Raw genomic sequence first — 21,950 nt, 5'->3', positions numbered from 1 at the left:
CATAAGTGCCCGATTTTGTTATAAACGCTGTTTTGTGTATATCTTCGGGTCTCATAGCTATTTGATAGTAGCCAGACGTTAAGTCCAAAGTAGACATATATCTTGTCGATTTGATCTGTCTAATGATTTCGTCTATAACCGGCAAATTTAGTAATACCTGGAAATTTAGTAATACTATTTAGTTTTCTGTAATCAATAGCAAACCTCCAAGCCCTTTTATCCGAAGGAGGAAACTCGTTCTTTTTCCTACATAGTACGACTGGACTCGTGTACTCACTATTTATGGGCGTTATTATTTTATTCTTTAACATCTCCTGAATATGTTCTTCGATGATTAGGTCTTTTTGTTTATCATAACGATACGGTTTAGTTCTACAAGGTTTTTCGGCAATTAATTGAATCTTGTGAGTTACTATCTGGCAGTTTCCTGGTTTTTCTGAAAACAAATGAGAAAAATTACTCACCACTTGCTGTATTGCTTTACTTTCATGGTCATTCAGATGGCTAAGGTCCACTTCAGGTGTCTCCACAGGTTCCACCACCCTCTGGTCCATCTCCAACACCACGGAACTATCTTGAAAATTTAATTTGGCCCTCGCGGCCCTTAAAAAGTCCATACCTAAAATAAGAGAGTGTTGTAGGTCTTTCACCACAAAAATTAATACTTTGAGATTTTCCTCTTTTACCTGTAAGTTTAATGATAATTTCCCGATGCAGTGACATGTTTTTCCTTGCGCCGCTATAATTTCCGTATTTCTGGTTTTAAATAGTCGTATTCTATAAAAATTCTTTTTGAAGAACTTTTAACTCATAAAATTTCCTTCTGCTCCTGTATCGATGAGGGCTTCTACTGGTACATCGCCAACCAGGACTTGTATAATTGGTAGCTGTGAGTTTTTTACGATGACCGTGTTTAAATGTCTATTTGAGGGTTTTTTTAAAACTTCCGGGGTCTGGACCCTCCCTTTCACAGGCTCCTCTAGTCGTTTAAAGCTTTCCTTTCAATCTGTGTCTTCTGGGTACGCGGATGTTTATTTTCAAATTTTCTTTTTGGGCCTTGACCTTCGAGTTTCGATGCGTTAGCTTGATAGTTCTTTCCCCCATACGAGCGATTTCCATTTCTGGTTTCCTCCTTCCTTCGGGTACTTTGAGAATATGTTTCCCCTCTCGCTCTTTCCGCTATTCTGCGATTTTGAAACTTCACCGCCAATTCGAAAAGTTCCTGCAATGTGCTTGGGTTTCTAATTTCAAAGTAGTCTTGGACAGCGGGTAACAATCTTGGTAATATTATTTCAATTATCTCCGCATCGGGTTTTTTTATATACAGCATATCCGTTAGCTTGATTTTTCGTAAAATAAAGTCCGTCAATTGTGCTGTATCCCGTTGATAGAAACTATATAGTTCGGCTTCCAGCCGTGCGCGATCTTTCACTATGGGGAAGGCCTTTACTAACGATTTTTTGAAATTTTCAAATGTATACGTCGGGCTTCGAAATTCACCTAGAAGAAATTTGCCTATATTTTTCCACCATAGCGCGGCCTGTCCTCTTAGTGCTGATGTGCCGATGGCAACTTTTTGTCTTTCAGGCACAGGGTAGAGCTGAAAGTGGTTTTCTAGACCTTCTAAAAATACCGCCACCGAATTTTTTCCCTCGAAATGGACGTTTGGCTTGATTGATGCTCTCAAAGTCTGGACCAGGTATCCAAATCCTTCTAACTGAGTTGTCATTTCTTGGTGTTGTCCAGCGGCTTCCATCCAATTTTCGGCCATTTCAGTTCGATAATTGTTCGGGCGCCAATATAACGTTGCGCGCCTCCAACTTGCACGCAACCAAGAGGTGACTGTGAAAACTTGTATAAAAGATAGAGCCTTGTGAAGGGTTTAAGTCCCTTTTTATTCAACGTAATAAATTACAATTGCGTTCTCTTGACGCTTACAGACGGTGCCAACTCGGCAGTCAAATAAAAATAATAACTTGAAAAGAAACTAAAGACAAGATTCTAACTACGAGGTTCTCTAAAAGAACTAACTCACCGCGTTTTACAATACCGCGGCTAATTCAGCAGACTTGAAGCTCACTGGAACGATTAACACTACTTCCCGCCAAGCACATAGGGGTTCTTCAATTCTCGCTAACTACCTCCGCGTTCGCTAAGTAAGAATATCACACCGAACTCGTTTCCTTCTATTTAAATCAGAATACTTCCGCTGATAATTTGAATCCTTGCGCGTTCTACTCAAATTTACATATTCTGGCATTGGCAGTTCCAGGGGAAAGTAAGGCTTGACAGGAAAGATAGTTTAAACTGAAAATAAATGTTAGTTAAAATAAATATAAACCCTACATGCTCTTTACTGAATGATAACGCACCTTGAAATATTTTAGTAAGGGCAGGGCAACACATTTCTCTTAAATAGCCGAGTTTGGTTATTAAATTCGAGACAAATTCGTATAACTGCCTTTTCTAGAGAGATAACACAATTTTTTTTTTATATCGCCGAGTTTTCTGATTAAATTTGAAATTATACATCTTACGCTTTACAGAGTAGCAACGCAAAAGTTTTAATTCTCTGAGTTTGTAATCAAAAGTTTTTTAAATTAGCATAATATATATATAAATATAAAGAAATATAAATGACGACCGCATAGGCTGGTTTGGGAGAAATCTAATGTAAACAATGACCTTCCTCTTGTTTTGAAGGTCGAGTGTGGCAAGTTTTTATAAAGATCGGAATTAAACTGCAGATTTGTATAGAAGACAAACAAACAAACATTCATTTTTGCATTTAGAGTTAGATTCATGAATTTTTTCAGCGTATTCGAGTTTTTTTTTTTTTTTTTTTTTCAATTTAAACATCGATAGTTTATAGTTATCGCCATCTGATTTTCAATGCATAGCAAATCAGAAATGATGGCATTACAGTTTTGTACTTAGTATCGTCTTTAAATATCTAATTAATTTTTTCACTAATGTTGTTAAATTACCTTACAACCCTAAAAAGCATGATTTAAATGAATTTTCATCCTATATTTTTCAAATGACTGCTTCAAATAGTTTAGTTTTCCTTTAGATGTTTTGAAAAACGAGTAAAATCGATAACTTAGAGTCCAAAATCAGCATCTGAACTAATTTATTCGAGTATGCTCAGTATAAAAACGCTTGTAAAATTTTTAAAATGTAAAGGCACGTTTTTAAAAACGTAAAACCTTTACAATAGGAAATGTTTAAATATATTTTTGCGTTATTCACTATAAAATTAAATTCAAAATTCTTTATGTCTTGTAATACAAATTGTTCTAAAAAATTTCGAGCATCAGAAAAATTATTTATTTTTAATTTATGCCCTAGTCACTTTCTGAAAAAAAAAAAAAACTTTATTGGGACTTTTATTTTATATATTTAGCGGTTATTTTACGAATATTTTGCTAAGATAAAATAAAAATTGTCATATATAAGAAAAATTATTGATTCATATTTTTATATTAAATTTTATTTTTTAGAGGTTTAAGCACAATATTGTGAAATATTTTAAAACTAAAAAACTACATAACCGTACCAAATTTTATCATATTGAAACAAAGCTAAAAAGCTATTTTACATATTTTGAAAATGCTGTGTGTGCACATCTTCTTAATTTGGTATATATCTATGAAGTAATCTATTTCGTGCTATATGCATGCCAATATATCGCAACTGACGAGAGCCACAGCACTGGTGAAATAATTGCCAAGATTCTAGAAATTATTCTGGTGTGGGGGCACAAAGACAGAAACCTTCCCAAACTTCCACAAGGGAAAGTCATATAAATCCTAACACTTAGAGCTGCCACATTAGCGCACCTTTCTTCATCCTGCACGATTTGATGATACCTTTTTCAGGTGGTCTCTTTCTTTATGGAAAATTTTGGTTAAATTACTTTCACAAGAAGTATCCTTTATACTGAATCATACGGTCTTGTTTCACAGACATAATCATCATCGTTTTCTTTCAATTATGGACCAATTTTCTAATATGCTCAGATAAATCGCCTAGCGCACTAAAGATGTCTTCTGTACCAGAAAAAGTGGAAACACTGAGCATTTTCTAGTGTACGGTCAATTAGGTCATCTCGAAGCAGAAAACGTGAAAAATGTGCAATGCTCTTGCCGCGACTCGAGCTCTAACCTCTGGAATACGCGCGGAAAGGAGGTAGAAAATACCTTATATGCTCCCCTTTTTAAAGGACGCCTGGGGGTAAGCGTACTGAATCACCAAATCTTGATGATGACAAACTATCGTCCACCACGTTTTGGTTCGGGCGCCATTGTAATCATTAGTTTTTTTTTTTTTTAAGCAGGAAACGTGAAAATATGCAACTTTTGAACTCGAACCCTAAACCTCTCGAATACGCATCGAGTATGCTTCCAATTGCACCGCGAAAACATGCGAAAAGAAAGAAAAAAGTACCTCATAAAAGTACAAAAAAGATTAATGACTTACCTTTATTTCAAGTATAATAAAATTTGGTATTGGTTATGAAATTTATTTTTAGGGGATTTTAAAATCCTTCATAGGCTTATGATAACTTTGCTCCTAGACCTGAAAAATGTTATTAAACTTAAAAGAGAGAAATTGATAAAAAAAAATACCGTAAGAGACCTTTGAACTTATAATTAGAATTTGAGCTCAAATATTACTGAAAATTAATAAAGCTTCTGTGTCTCTAAAATGTACTAAGCATCAGCGAAACATTAATTAATTTTAGAAAGATACAAATATCATAAGAACCGTGATTAGTGATTAAACGTAGCTTTATTCAACACAAAAGTACACATACAAAAGAATATTATGAACGTTTCGAAACATTTATTGAACAATGAAACATCCATTAAATTCAGTCAACAATAAACACTTAAACATTTAACATGCCTCATTTCAATAGCACTCTTTATTTATGTTAACATGACGCATCTAAGTAAGCACTATAATGAGAGAGAGGAAAAAAAGAAAGGAAAAAAAGCTAAATGAAATAAATCACAGATATTCTTAATACCAAAAATGTGTAATACGAGATACGCGTCCACCACGAAACGTAAACAACAATACTGGTATCATGGCACTTCGGTGGCATATATTATCTCATACAATTTCATTCCAAAAATGAAAATACAAGCTTAGCCACCGCTGCTAATGATAAAATACCAGAAGACAACCGTGCCCACTACGATATTCGGGCATGTCTAGACTTGTCTGAGGAAGGCCTCCACGCAAGGGTCCACCAGGCAAACGCTTGGGTTACTCCTCTTGTAGAAGACTCTCCTTTGTCGAAGGGGCAGAAGGAGGAGGCTGGTCGTGCTTTCACAGGGAACATCTCCATTGCAAATCGTTTGGCCTTGCTCTATGAAACCCACATCGCAGTTCTCTGATGTTAGGCCATACACTCCGCCCTGAAATTGAAACATTTAGCTTTGAGATCTTTTGCAGAAGTGATACATACCAGGAAACATAATTTAATGTATATCTATATTTCACCACGCTGGGGTCAATAAAACGCCAAATATTTTAAATCATACTTTTGCTGCATGATTTCATTCCACCTTTCCATTTCCATTCCATATATATATATCAACGTACACTTTTACAACTGCGCTTTTTAAGCATTAGCGACTGTTATTTGTGAAACACTACGCTAAACACACCCGGCAGGAAGCGTCCTCGCTACTATCCAACGGGAAATAAAGAATGTAAATACACATGCTGACTTCGACCTGAGGTAAAAAAAAAAAACACCTCAAATGGCGAACTGGATATGGTAATTGCGTGCGATATATGATTTATAGTTGTTTCAAGAGAGCAGTGTTGTTTTCGAATAACTGACAAGGCATTTCACGAAAAAGTAGTGGAACCTATACAGAATTTAGCATTGATAAAAAAGACTGAACATTCAGTAACTTTCTAAGATTTTATCTATGTTAATAAAAATTCGTTAACACCTAAATTACAGAATGTTGAAATATATTACACAAAATGGACCCTGAAAGAGAAGAGGCCAGTGACCAATATGTGATCATGAAAAGTGGCCAGTGATAAAATTTCCATTCACATTGTTCTGTGGTTTATAAATATGCTTATTGCGTTAGGAAAATTAACGTGTTGCCTTAATAAAACAATGTGACACTAAGTTCAATGGCATAACCAAAAACCTAAACGCAGTCTAACAGTCTGCTGTTGCATTCACTCCTGCTAGCCGTTTTTTTTTTTTTTTTTTTTTTAATCTTTGTAGCCATGTAATTAAGCATCGTTTTCTTCGCACTTATGCCACATACAGCTTAACAACAAAATCAGAAAGTTTTTAAAAACTGCATAGCATAATATGTTTAGAATTCTCAATGCAGTGTTGAGCATTGGCATAAATGTTTTCTTTTTTAGTTTTTCTCAGTTTATCATATTAATGTTCAGTTTTCTTACTAACATGGCCTTACAAAACATTTTTGTCTTTTTATTATTAAAGTTTTGTGTGTTTACTTTATATATTAATTATCACGTTTTTGGTTCTTACGCCACATAAAATTCGACTCAACAGCGAAATCAGAAAATATTTAAAACCTGTATATCTTTACAATTTCCGATAGACAGTTTCGTGCGCTGAAGATAAAAATATTCTATTCCGAATAGCGTTGCCGTTGCTCGATTTCAAATCTTTCCGTTTATTAATCAAAGATTCATTTAAGGTCTACGAAATAGTTAATAAAAACATAATGTCATTCTATGAAAATATTCAATACTTTTAATTAGACAGAGCATAAATTAAAATGCATTTTTATCAATTCAATCAGCACTACATCTATTGATTTCAAATAGCTTAGTTTGTTCAGTCTTTAACAGACAGATTCAATTTGAAAGATAAATATCTTACATTTTGGCGAATGGCAACAGACTCGAATGAAAAGTGAAACGATGCATTTATCATGATTCGACACAAAATCCTATTTCGAAACTAACAACCTCTTTTGGAGTAATTAGGATTAAATGTAATTCTTACTATATGTACATGGATATAATAATTTCAGAATTTATATGAATCTCTGATTAATATATATTGCTCTCCTTTATACGTCTTTATCTATCGGATCCCTCATAATCGTATGAGAAATGATTTTAAGCCTTTCTTTCACTATTTAGTGCTTTTATGTTGGATATTGCGTTTTGTAAGAGATAATCTGAAAAGTATAATTTTCGGTTCATATATGAATTAAAAAGTTGTATTACGAATGCTTCAAGAATATTAAATTTCTGTTTTTCGCCCGACAGTTGCAGTATCCACTATTTCAACCGAATACATCTGATCACTTTAATTGAAAAGTAAACATTTTACAGATAACACTTTCATTTTGCTGTGCTAATCGATTTCAGATTTTGAAAGTCTGTTATCTGAAACGCTTTAATAAACAGAAACATTTCACAAGTACATGCGTTCTTTTATGCTTTGAGTATTTCAAAGAGAGCTTACTTTGCATTTTCAAGTAAAATAGCCCACCCACGCATTCCGAAAAGTCAAGTGATCACGCATGCTCTGAAAGAGGATCCGAAATACTGAAAATCACTATGATGAGTTCCCCGTTACTTGAGACCCATTTTTGGACTTAAAATAAAAAAAAAATATCCAAGAAACTTGATATCCAAGCTGAAAGCATTTTGTGAAATAAAATACCGAGTTGATGCGTAACCATAGCAACCGAGCAATGTGAGATATATTTAGCTCTCTAAATTCCCTGTTCTGGTATTACTGCACCACTTGAACGTACAACAATGAATTAGCCTTCATACATGTTCATTGCCAATAGCCTATTGATTTGCAGATGGTTTTGAGAATAGCAATAGTAGTTTCTGTTGTAGCTCATAAAGGAAGATTCTAAATGTGAAAAAAATTCTTCTATATTGAAGATTTTCTAGTTGGAATTAAATATGCACTATTTATACATAGCACATACGAATTTGAGGAGTATACATAGTAGACTAGTAATAAAAATATAAAATTATTTATTATAATACAAATTGTATTTATATAGTATATAAATGCCTTCCCTAATTAAATGATGAAGTTAAATACATAAAGTAGTTTTTCATAGCTACAACTGTTAATGGACAGTTATCAATAACCAGTATTTCGCAAGTTCCTACTTCTAATTGAACGACCATTTGGCTTTCGGTTTAACTTTATTCATCAATGGAAAGTTATCATCAGTTTACCTGCACAAAAAAGCAAGCGAACAGCCAACATGTCCTCCGAGTTATTATCCGAATTAGTTGTTATCCGATCAAATAACTGCATCTGTGTGAAATAGATGGAAGCCAATACAATATTGAGTGAATCCAGATTAGCCACACTAATAGTGAGTTCAAGAGCAATACACTTACATATAAAGATATGTAAGATTAATATATTAAGATTACATATAAAAATATGTAAATCTCAACAAAACATATGTAAATCTCAAAACTATAATTTAAACTAGCAATAGTCTTTAATCCCCTTTAATCAGTAATAACTTTTCTGGATTGCGTCATTTCTAGATCAGTCTAAGTCACATGGTTTGCGTAATGCTGATGACGTAGCTAATTAGGAACTCGAACGCAAATTGAAACCTTTCTCTTAATAAGCAATCTAAACCTAAACCTTTTCTTTGCTAGCCTCCATATTGGATAATTGCTCATGTTTGCTTTTGTCTCTGTTGCCGTTAGGACACTATTTCGCTAGCTTTGCCTCTGCCAGCTTTTGTCCTAGGCTTATGTATAAAAGTGTGGAGTGTACAAGTGCACCCATAATGATGATGAGAATTGAAAAAGAATATGTGTCCTCAGAAATCGTTATCCAGCAATAAATCTATGTGTAGAATTTACGGCTGCGTCTGTCTTGGAGTTTCACATTTCTTACACACACATACACATATATGTATGTATATATATATTGTTACGTTTTTCTTTACGTACGGTACGTACGGGTTTGTGGATTTGGAGTGAATAACAACGACACTTGATGAAGCATCGAAACACAATTTATTAGCCTGTATTACTCAGAACAGCTCCAAAATCACCTTTACAGTCGTCGAATAACTACTATAAGCACACAACCTTCAGACTATCAGGCTATACGGTGAAGACAGCTTCACACCAAAGCACCAGAGTACAGCTCACGACTCTGCTCGGTCGTTCTCGAAACTACGTACTCTCGAGACTCTCAACGCTACAACTCGAGATGCAACACTAGAGTACAGCTCCCGACTCGGTTCCGTGGTTCTCGGAGCTCAGCACACTCTAAGATGAAACTCGACGATGCATTAACTCGCGATACACTAAGAGACTCTTTCGATGCACTCGACGACCAACTCGGCACTAGACTACAAGACACTCGCTCACTGATTAGTAACTGACTCGACTAGGCACTCGGTACTTACTCGCGATCGACTCGCTAGATGAAACACTGACTGACTGTCCGCGTGCCAGCAGGGTTTATATAGCTTTTGGCTTGAGATCGAGGACATTTTGGGCCAAACCGGTGAAAATTCGTTCCAGAAGGTTCTCCATCCGTCTATGGCATATCGCCAATTTTGTCGCCAAATGGGAGATTTCTCGCCAAATATGGCAACGCTGCCTTCCTTTGCCATTTTTTGTCAACTCTAAGCCTGCTTTGCGGAAGCTATCTTATCGTTCCTGGACATATCTTAACGCTGAAATTATTATTAATTATTGATATATATATATATGTGTGTGTGTGTGTGTGTGTGTGTGTAAAATATAAAATGTGAAAAGTATAACAAAGTACTAACAAAATTAGTAACTTAATTGACAACAGACCTTTTAATTTCTGATTTCAGTGTGAATACAAACCCCTTAAACGCATCTGTACTGCCCCATTTGTGTCAAACTATCCTGCAGATATCTGCTTTGCTGTGAATGTTTAGCCATTCATCATTCAGAACTCAAATAAATTAATCCAGACTTTAAATACTGCCAGTTACTTACTACTCATCACTTTTTTCAGAAGCTGCTGCTTGCATAATCCATGTCCTCGCTACTGTTCAAAAATGTAGTTACATTTTATATAAAATATGGAGGACCCGTTGTGCCGTCCAAATCAAGGATATGTCATATAATTGAAAAGCTCTTTCAAGAATAAATTATTATGCGGAATTCGGTACATCTGCTGCAACTCCATCATTTTACCTACAACGCAGTAGCTTCAAGCTATATCTCTCGTACAACCATCTCGGTCATGACTGAAAAAATGATTGATTTCATCTTCTCTGGGTATTAAGCTCTATCGAAGTACCAACAAATATATATATATATATTCTACGTATCAACAGAAATATTACATATATATGTATGTAAGACTAAAAATATCGAGAACCTTTACACAGCATATGCTTGCGCTTACTAATATGGAAAAACCATAAGAGCGAAATGGCCTATGAGCATATATATATATGTATGCGCGTGTGTAATAAGATGACTTAATGAAAAGTTGTAACGGTTTGGCGATGGAGAGGCTTAATTAGAAAGCTGACACTCGAAGACAGACGTGCTTATTGTGGAAACTTATTGTGGAAACATAATTTTATTACTTGATAATGCCCATTATCACTATGGGTGCGTTATGCATTCCACAATTTTATGCAGCTTACATTTCTTAAGCAATGGACGAAATTAAAAAAGTAAAGTCCGCGTCGCTAACGGCAAGGCTATGCAGCGACATAAGCAGAATAGAAAAGAAGGGGAATTGCGACGCAGTTACCTTCTATACCGAATTACATTTCAGATCATATGACAGATTAATGTTCATATGTTGGGTTCAGATTTTATCGATAAGTACGCATCAGAACAGAAGGGAGTTTAGTTAGAAATATTATAGCTCTGTTATTTTTAGAATGAAAACGGAGGTTAAAGGGCTATTATTAATTTATTATTTGAAAGACAGATATTTTATACTTTACTGTAGTAAGATAACTTGGTGGAAAGTTGCAACGGATTGGCATTGGAGAGGCTTAACTGCGTAGTTAGAAAAATGACACACGAAGACAGACGTGGGCCGCTGATTTTGGAAGCATAATTTTATTCCTTGATGTATATATATATATTACACTAATGTAACAAGTAAAGAATGATTCATTAACAAACAAAATAAAATTATATTAAGTTATAGGTGCAACCTTTTACTGGACTAGGCTAATGAAACCTCTAATAGTGGCCAGTAGAAAATATGGAAGAACGAAGTGCAAGGGTTACATAGAGAAAAAGTGATGATGAAGTGAAGAACTTAGTGCGAAACAATTAATACAATAATTATTAGAAAGCAGAAATTAAGAAGTAGTCCTAGGCGAATGCATAAAGTTTGCTGTCAATGTCAAATACATGACTAAATGAATATGTATACATCTGAACAAGTACGAAAGTCATTGCAAAAGTTAAAAATTATCTAATCGAAGCCATATGTCCTAAGAGCCATATGGCTTAAGAAACCATATGTTCTAAGAACAAGTGAGACCGTTAGTCAGTAAGTTAAATTCATTGTAAGTAATGAAACAAAGAGGTATAAAGGCAATAATACTAAATACAAATAATTTGTGTGAATAAGAATATGAACTCTTAAATCGAAGTTGCTGAACAGAAAACTGATTATCAACAGGAAAGGCAACATCATAGGGTATGGATACTAAATCTATACCCAAGAAAATACATATTATGCTCAAATTATATTATGCATAACTCTGCGAACAAATGTTTGAAGTTTTTATCATACGCTATTGCATTGCCTTATTCCTTGAAACAGTCATCTCAAACTGCTAGTCTTCAAAACAATTTTACGCCCCACACGAATGCATTTTCCCAAAATTACTTAAAATTATTTTGAAATTAATTATAAAAAAAATCCGAAGAAACGATTTAAGATTTTAATGATTTCAAGTACAGTTTTACATTATTTTCATTACTGAAAAACGCCATGAGTCACGACGCAGGAAACCTGCAAATGCAACTAATTAATTTAGATAATAATACAAATCTTACTTAAAGATTTGAAAATACAGATTTTATTAATTTTTATTCGTTCTTGTCAAAAGAGAAATAAATACTCTCAGTTACATTTTTTTGCAAAAAGAATAATCCTTTATTTTGAATGTATCATGTGAACAATATGGGAATAGTTTTCTACAGTTGAAAATTAATAAGTCTCAGAAAAGAACCATATTGACCGATGAGCACCTACAATTTGTAATTAAGAAAATTCCTATTAATTTTTCTCCCAGGTAAAGAATTTGTTGAAATCGAAATTTCATAAGTTTGTTTTAGCTTTAAGCTGTAGTAAGAAAACAATAAGGCAAAAGCTATTTTATGTATTTTTTCTGCAGACGTCGAAGGAAAATTTAATTTAAAGCGACAGAGATTAGATTGTCATTTTTCATTCTTAAGTTTAGTGTTACTTAGGAAGTTTTCATAATTTATTTATTTTTAGTTTAAGTAATTTATTTAGTGGTTATCACAGTGTATTAAAATTATTTGAAATAAATGTGAATCCTAAAATTTGATACCTAGTATGTTGTAATCATAAAATGTAACCAACAGAAATTTCTTGCAGATACCAATCTTCAGATTTCAGACAGAAAATAAATATAAATGTGAAGTTTCTCTTTTGCGTCGTAACTTTTACTGTTCGTGTACGTTTTGATTAATATTTAATAAATAATATTTGAATTTTAATTAAAAAATTAATTTATTACTTTAAAAGAAACATTTAATTTTGTCAAAAAATGTTAGGCTTGTCAGCTGCTTTCAGATCTTGTATTCGGCTCCCGTGCAATCTGAATTTGAGATCATTGCCGTTGTCTAACGCATCTTCAAATGGACGTCTGGTTTTCTTAGACACCGTTTTACCGTTAACCAACATTCAAACAGGTAGCGGTCGGCATAGCCTAAGCTACATTCACAAATATTATAGTATATGTCGTCATAGCATTCATAAATGTCAGCTTCATGAAGTAATCTGCACAAATATCAGTTCACTAAAGCAAACTGATGTTTATGCTGATTTAAACTGTAAATTATCAGCTTAAAACTGTTGTACTAACTACTAGTTATTTTTTAAATTTTAAAGTGCAAATTAGTAGCTTATTACCTTACATTTAAACTTTACTATAAAATATAAGTTTCGAAATATTTTCATGTTAGGTTGAATTATTTGGATATCGTAAAGCACACAAGAGCTCTCTGCCTTAATGCGGGAAAGCCTTTGTAAAAGACGTTCTATGGAAAAAAAAGCTGGTATATATCTCACACATGGGGCAAACATAAAAACGCTCATGCAGCCAGTCCAATCACTGAAATACGAAGTTGAAGTGAACTACTTCGGTGCTTTTATACTCGGATACTCGTAGGCTTGTCTTAATCTATTTTGTCACAGGGGTGTAGCAATAATTAAGATCTTGAAAAAAATTTATCTGATGACTAGGAGGCCTTGCTTTTATGATCTTTTACGGTAGCGTTGTTGTAATTATAACCAGAATTTCGTTTCTTTCCTTTATTTTTACATGGAGGCATTTGAGAAATATAAATAACTATTATATTTAAAGTTTAATTTCAAACATTAGAAATGCCAGAACGCTATGGAAAGCCATCAGAAAATGTGGGGAAAAAAGAACATGATTAATAATTAAAATGAAACAAAATGCAAAGAAATAAATAAAAAAGTAATTTGTTTATTTAAAATAATGACAAATAATTAAATAATAAAAACACTGAAGTTCATTTTATTTAGCGTTCCAGCTGGAAATAATTTCTCTCAAAAACTGCAAAGTACCACAGTCAGGATCCGGCTGAACTTAAGCCTTGATTATACTGATATTATATATATAGTTCAGAATTTTGTACTCAGGACTTTAGTGCAATTATATGTGAAATTTTTATATTTTTCGGTATAATGTTGTAGAGAGGTTATTTGGAAGCAAAAGCGATGAAAAATTAGCAACGCCTTTCGCCGGGAATGGAATACGCGCCCAGCGGGCAGACCACCACACCACGAAGGCATGCCAAGAAGGCGAGAGAAATACCTTATAACGTAACATGAAATACGATGGCCTATCAAAAAAGTAAGAATACAGGGGCAAGTCTATTTATATTGAGTAAACGGCTATCTTGCTAATATATATCGTCAAGCTGGCAACGATTTTGGCGACTAATTTTTGTTTCCAAATTTGGCACCCATCCATCCGCTGGGCCTCTCAGATAGTGCGTCGATAAAAACACAGCTTTAATCGAAAGCAGTCTAACACAAAATAAATCAGATGAACCGAAGTGAGTGTTTCAATTGAACAAGAACATTTCTCGCAAAAAAATACTGTAAAATGTATATATTGATTATTAGATAACTGCTGATTTTTATTGAATTTCTGTTATTAGGTGTGGAATACAATTCACATCAGTGCCACAAAAGTCTCAAATTCTACAGTCTCAATGTCATTTTTATACCCCTGCCTTATACATAAACATGAAACGGAATAAAAAATTGAAATTAAAGGTTGCATAGCTTTTTTATATATTTATTACACTGTAGAGTCATTTTTTTCGAAGTAGGAGACATAAGAAATATGCAATACCCTCACCGAGACTCGACCCCTGCATCTCTCGAATAAGCGTCGAGTACATTTCCAGTTACACCAAGAAAGCATGTGAAAAGGATGGTATAATATCTTATAAAATATATAAGTTGGGTTCTTTTTCCCTTTTCAATGGTTTATGTAATCAGGGGTGTAGTTCTTCATTTTGGCTCTTTATTCTAGTTCGTAAGTTAAACAACCTCTGTACTATTTCTAACTTTGTCACTTTGTTACACTTATAAGCTCGGCTATTACCACATATGTAAAGCGTGGACAATTCCTTGACATTTCATTATATTTCTACAGATAAATTAAAAAATTATACAAACATCTCTTGAGGCGCGGACTAGTAACATATCTCAAACTGGCAATTTTCTAGGCTGCATGCAACATACTAAATAGATGGATAGGGATGTGGTTAGGAAAACCAGGCTACGAACATTTTTAAAGCAATAATTCAATTTTTGAAAAACGAAGTATATGAATATTCTGTCGTTTTTCTATTGCATCAACACTCTATTGCAACATGTAATCTCTATTATTAATTAATGAGAATCTGTAATTATGCATATATGAACGTATATTCCTCTCACTGTGGAAAAATGGCAGCTCCTAAAGCTACCAAATTTTGAACACGCATAGTCATCAACCCGGATATGTGCACCTCGAAGTCCGAATTTTAAATGTCGAATTTGTTTTTCAAAGTAACATTACGTTCCTCCATAACAGTCTGATGGGGGAAAACAAAAATTAAGAGGCTATTTGATCTGCGCGCGAATGCTTAGATCTTCGAAAATACAAATATGCTACAATCAATCTAAATACACCATTAGATAGATGAAGGAGTACATTAGCAAACGCACGAAATTCTTTTTAATTGGAAAAAGAATATACGCATAGTAAGGCGTCAAAAACAGCAAAATTTTCGCGAAGCTCCATGCGCATGTGCGACTGCGTATGAGTGACAGGGTCGTCTGGTAGACTGTCTCGCCTAGATAGTCATTATGTTCGGATAGTGTTTGCTGTTATGTTTTTATATTTTATTTCGCCAAGCTAGGGGTGTCACGATTTGGAGAAATTTGACGAGTGTAACAGATTGAGTACCAATAGAATTTACCATTAAGCAGCGCAAGAGAATACAGGATTCATAGGCAGGCGATATTTGCATTTGGTTGACGTAATTGTTAATGGACAGTCAAGGTTTATTCTACCATCCGTAACTTCAGAAGATTTTGAAAATGTTCTTGTTTAGTGCATTGATGAAATATTCTGAGGCTACCTTATTGATCGATGAAGAGATGATTTACTGTACATACAAATGTTCTTTTTATTATGATGAGAGATTTTAGTGTAGAAGTCAAACGAAATGAAAACGCATTTGATGATATGAAACATAATCTCAATCTCAATATGGTGCCAGGTAACTATCCAAGTACACTTGGCAATTCATTTATACTCGTAGATTTAATATTTACTAGGAATTATAGCTGCAGACATCTTAAATTATGTACCTTATTTCTCATATCATCGACCAGTTTTACATAAGATCATTTTGAATGAATAAATGTAATAAATAATAAATAAATAAAATAAAATATACTTGTGTGTAAATTTTTTTGTTGGTTTTATTTGTTCTAAAACATCCTCGCACTTCCGTTAGTAATCCTACGTATTAAACACCAGCTGCTCTTTAAACTAAAAGAGAGATGTACCATCAAATTGTTTTATTTAGTTCGCGTTTTCTGCGAAATTAATGAACTTTTGATTAACAAAATCAATGATTTCAAAGCTTTATGCTGCCACTCTGCTAAGCGTATGATATATAAATTTCATATTTAATCAGAAAATTAATGATTAAAAAAATCTGGTGCCATTCGGAAAAGTTCAATATAATTTGTTGTCAAATTTAATCAACAAATTCCTCAGTTTAAAACAAATGTGCTGTCACTGCCCGAAATATAATATTTTAATTTTTCACGCCTCGATGTGTTGCCATTTGCAAAGCCTAAGATGTTTAATTTTTCTTTCAAATTTAATTTGTCTGTTGATAGACAAACTAAACGTTTTAAAAAATAAAAGCAAATCTTCATCTCTCTTATTACTAAGGATCCATGAAATTACCACTAACATTAAAATCATTGTACATTTTTCTTCGTTTTTATAATAAATATTTTAGTCGGTTTTTTTCAGCAAGCCGTTAGTGAGTTATGAAAGGGCAGATTTTTCATTCATTTTGAATCTGAAACCTATCTGGTGCACGAAAAACACCAGTCAGAAAAAGAAAAAGGTGTTCAGTTTTTAATTACACGCCGCATATATGTTTTACTGTCACATCACATAAACTGCTTCAAATTGACAAAAAGTGCAATTCTTCAGACATAATTATTAAATTGTAAGGATCTTAAGTTTACTAACGTTTATTTTATTTTAAATCTTTACTATCACTTCTTATTTTCTACTTCCGGCCAGAATTAAAAGCTTTAACTTATTTATGCAAATTTGTCTGGCGAACGCCAAGTACTTAAGTTGTGGCTTTTTGCCAAGCAAGAGAGAGGAAGGAGTGATTAGGAGCAGGCCGCTTGCCATAGCAGTTTTACTCGGTTGCTGGTTGCCTTCAAGGCCAGAGGTTTAATCCTCTTGATAATTTTAAACGTATCGTAGTGTTAACAGTTATCTGTACTACATACGGCCTTTCTGTTAATATACGGTCAATCTTCAATTAGACACTTGTTTATTAATCCAAAGTTAGTTTAGTTAGAATTTAGTTAATATTTTTATATTCTTACGTTCAGACCACAAGTGGTTGGTCTCTGTATTCCGAAGAGTAAAGAGAGAAAAACAAAGGGTTTCGTATACCCTTCCTGCGTATCTTGTCTACTTCCCACATTTATTGAACATAGCTTAAGCTCCCTGTTCCGAGTCAGGTCATTTAATGTTCCCCAAGCAAGTAAGGAGGAACACTGAACCTGATAGTGGCGCCCGACGAAGAAGAATAACCATGGCCGAGTTTCAAGAAGAACCTGTGCTGCCTGCAGAAGCGGCTCAGAATCCAGAAATGCCAGCTGCCGCCCTGGAAGGATTTGGTTACATCGTCCAGACCATGCGCGCATCGATGAAACCAGAAGCAACATTTAATGGAAACTCACCGGTAACCAGTTTTTTGGAAAAATTGGATGACCATTTCATGATGTATCCCGTGCATGAGTTCCAGAAAGTCACCTTAGCTACCAGCGCTTTGAGGGGCCAAGCGCTTAATTGGTTCAAATGTATAGGCAGAAACCTCTTGGGTCAAGCGGGAAGTCCCACCTATACTTACGAAAATTTCAAGACTGCCTTAGTAAAAGCCTTCCCTGTCGTAAGGGATCGTGCAAAATTAGAAACGGAACTTTTCAGCATATATCAGCAACGAATCGAAAATCTTTCCACCTTTATTTTAAGAAAAATTCACGTCTTCAAACTATTGTATGGAAACCGTCCGGATCCTGAGATAATTCAAGTGATTTTGCCGAGGTTACTTCCCCAAGTTCAAGACTTTATTTAATTAAGGAATCCGACTACACTGGAAAAGTTATTTGAGCTAGCAATCCAGCTTGAAAGTAGAAGAACGGCGGACATTGAAAGAAGACGCCAGTATGAGCATCGAAACCAATTTGGTGCGCCAAGACCACAGCAATGTCAAGAGCACGGCTACAGAAGCAAAGCGAATCAGTGGGCAAGGAAACCCGAGTATCCAAAAACAACCGGCGAACGTCGACAGTTCAATAGTAATCCAGGAAAAAAGTCTGAAGGCCAGTGGAAAAAGAAGGAAAGGATGGAAAGCAAAAAACAAGATTTAAACTAAAACGGATTTCTGCTGACGGGAGGGTGCGGAAATCCGAAGGCCAAGAAAACCCCTCTTCTTCCAAGTTAAATACAGTGATGGTGAAAAATTTGACTCTTTCAAAGATTGAAGTGTTGGTGAATAACTTCCCAGCCACCGCACTCCTGGATATAGGTGCGCAGTGTTCCTGTGTGGCAGAAGATATTTTTAGGAAGTATTTTCGTAAATACCGCATATATAATTCGGATAATACGACAGTATTAGTTGCGCAGGGAGAAAAATGCAAGTGCATAGGTATATTACCGCTAGACGTTCGTATCAAGAACGAACAAGTAAAGATTATGTTTTTTATAGTAAAGAATTTGCAAGCACATATCATCTTAGGGATAGATTTTCTTTCAGAGGCAGAAGCAACACTGGATTTTAACGAAGCGTCAATTAAGCTGACGATGAAACCAGTTCGAGAAGAAAAAATAGAACCACCAATGTTAAACCTTGACCACCTGCCTAAGGAAGAGCAACAAAAAATCCGACAAGTGGTAAGTGAATTTGCTTCGTTATTTAGTGATATTCCAGGATTTACTCAAGTTACTAACCATAGTATCGACACCGGAGATTCACTGCCAGTTCGCCACAAAGCATACCGATATGATAAGAATAAAGAAAAAATTATAGAGTGGCACATTAGAGATATGTTACGTAAAAATATCATAACGCCCATCTCAAGTAGTTATGCTAGCCCGGTTGTTTTATGTAAGGAAAACAATGACTATCCAGTAACACATCCAAAAAGGTGGCGTTTTGCGATTGACTATCGTAAATTAAACTCCATGACTAAATATCCGGTATATCCGTTACCTATTATTGAAGAAATTCTAAGGAACATAACTTCTACCAAATACATGACGACTTTAGAATTAACGACTTTTTATTTTCAAATAGGGGTTAGACCGGAGGATGTGCCTAAGACTGCTTTTATAACCAATTCTGGCACTTATGCATTCCTGCGTATGCCGTTTGGCCTTTCAGGGGCACCGGCAACATTTCAGCGATGTATGGACATTGTGCTAAGGCCTGTTCTTGGAAAGTCCACATTTATCTATTTAGATGATATCATTATTACTAGTGATAATCTCGACCAACATGTACAGGATTTAAGACAGGTGTTTTCATTATTAAATGAGGCCGGTCTAAAAGTTAATGTCGAAAAGTGCAAATTTGCAGCCCCTGAATTAAAATACTTAGGTTACAAAATATCTCAGAAAGGAATCGAGACAGACGAATCAAAAATAATCGCTGTGCAAAAGTATCCGCCGCCAAATACGGCGAAGAAGCTCTCTTCTTTTCTAGGACTTTGTTCATATTATAGGTCCTTTATAAAAGATTTTGCAGCTATTGCTGAACCATTGTTAAAATTAAAAAGGAGAAAGGCAAGATTCTCGAGGACGGCCGAAGCCAATAGTGCTTTCGAAAAATTAAACAAGCATTAACGCAAGCCCCTGTTTTGAAATTTCCTGAAAAGGATGAGAATTTAGAAATTTCAGCGGATGCTTCGGATTATGCGGTAGGAGCGGTACTTTCGCAAAATCAGCAGCCCGTGGCATTTTTTAATCGAACTTTAAATCAAACACAAAGAAATTATTCCGCGACCGAGAGAGAGGCACTTGCAGTTCTATTAGCAGTGCAAAAGTTCCGAGTCTATTTTGGAAGGGCGCCAATAACAGCTTATTCTGATCATGCGGCGGTAACTAGATTGTACTCAGGGAAAACCTTATCCCCAAGTTTAATAAGATGGGCACTCAAGTTACAAGAGTATAATCTGGTAATCAAGCACACCCCCGGAAAGGAAAATATCGTAGCAGATGCCCTATCCAGAATAATAATAGATGAAGAAGGTAATACTGTAAAGGTGGCAATGCTCACAGCATGTAGAATAAATTCCCGAGAAACTGTAATAACCGAACTGGGTAAGGATCCTGAATTTAGAAACATTTATGAGTATTTAAAGGATCCTGAAAATTTTAGCCACCAAGATATTGTGGCGATAAGAAATAGGGCGGCCCATTACGAACTAATAGATGGTCTATTATTTTATACAAAAACTACAAATTCCAACAACGAATTTCGACCTGTTATCCCAGCTAGTCTTAGATTAAATATCCTGCAGGAGTTACACGACAGCAAATTAGCTTCTCATGCTGGTATTCGAAAAACTATCCAACGCGTACGCGAAGCAGTGTATTTTCATGAACTGCAAAAGTTAACAAGGGCGTATGTCCAGTCCTGCCCGACATGTCAAGCAGTTAATTATATTAATTTCCGCCCGGCCGGATTTCTAAATAGCATTAAATCCGAATTTCCAAATGAAATAATTGGCATCGATTTATTGGGCCCTTTCCCAAAAAGTCAGTTAAATAAAAGTCGGTATCTCCTTGTTATGGTTGATCATTTTAATAAGTGGACCGAAATTGTTCCCTTAAAGCGAGCCTCCGCGAAATTAGTTACTGATTTTATTTTAAATAAATATATTTTAAAATACGGGGCGCCCCTAAAAGTTATATCGGATAATGGTCCTCAATTTGTAAGTAATATATTTGAAGACATGTGCGAAAAACTGGGCATACGTCATTTAAAAATGGTCCCGTATCGGCCTCAATCAAATATAGAGGAACGGGTCAATAGAAATATAGTGAAAATTATCCGTAGTTATGTTAAAAATTTTCATAAAAGCTGGGATAACTATGTCAATGAATTTGCTTTCGCCCTTAGGACCGCAAAACATGATACAACGGGAAAAACTCCTGCTGAGTTATTTTTAGGCAGAAAGATTATAACGCCGTTAGATAAATTATTTTATGTGCAACAAAGAGCCCCAGAATTTAAAATGGGTGATATAGAAAAATTAATTAAAGAAGCAAAAAAGAACAATGAAGTAAGTAGCACAGAGAAAACAGAAACTCTATTACGATATGAAACGACGGGGAGTAACTTATAAAGTAGGAGATGAAGTATTAAAAATTAAGCATTCATTTTCTTCAGCACCAGAAGATAAAACCGCCAAATTTTTTCCACGATTTGAAGGACCATATGTCATAGAAAAAATAACTCAGGCTGTAGTGGTGTTAAAAGCCAGGAATGGTGAAACATGCTCCGCAAACATTGACCAGATAAAACCATTCTATGACCGTAATAAAATGCAAATATTTAAAGATCTTTTGCAGGATCCGGAAGGGCAGGCACTGCAGGCACAAGCTTCAGAGGTGGAACAACGACAATCACAAGGGCAAGCCATTAGGAGGCAGGAGAAATTGAAAAGAAAGTTTCCCCGTTGGAAAATTGAAGGTAACAAGAAAAAGAAGCCGTTCCACCGACCAGAAAAGAGAGAGCACGACCACCCTCAGAATGAAGAAGGGAGAAGTACGACGAATGCAAAGAGAGCCAGGAGAAATAACGGCAACTATAACCCGGCTCCCAAACCGAAGATCTACCCATCGGACAGG

General features: G+C 34.9%; 1 protein-coding gene across 1 annotated transcript in view; it reads right to left on the bottom strand.

Annotated features, from left to right (window-relative positions):
* Positions 1-4,775: 4,775 nt before the first annotated feature.
* The window catches only part of LOC118188621 (uncharacterized), a 72,775-nt gene continuing 55,600 nt past the window's right edge, over positions 4,776-21,950 (bottom strand). Inside the window, exon 6 of the mRNA XM_035359114.2 lies at positions 4,776-5,429. Coding sequence (XP_035215005.1) covers positions 5,223-5,429 — 207 coding nt within the window. The 3' untranslated portion in view covers positions 4,776-5,222. The remainder of the gene's footprint in view (positions 5,430-21,950) is intronic.

The sequence above is a fragment of the Stegodyphus dumicola genome, chromosome 5, assembly GCF_044657685.1.
Source record: "Stegodyphus dumicola isolate Sdum_Otavi_A_Nest chromosome 5, ASM4465768v1".
Taxonomy (NCBI): domain Eukaryota; kingdom Metazoa; phylum Arthropoda; class Arachnida; order Araneae; family Eresidae; genus Stegodyphus; species Stegodyphus dumicola.
This window is presented reverse-complemented; position numbering and strand designations above follow the sequence as displayed.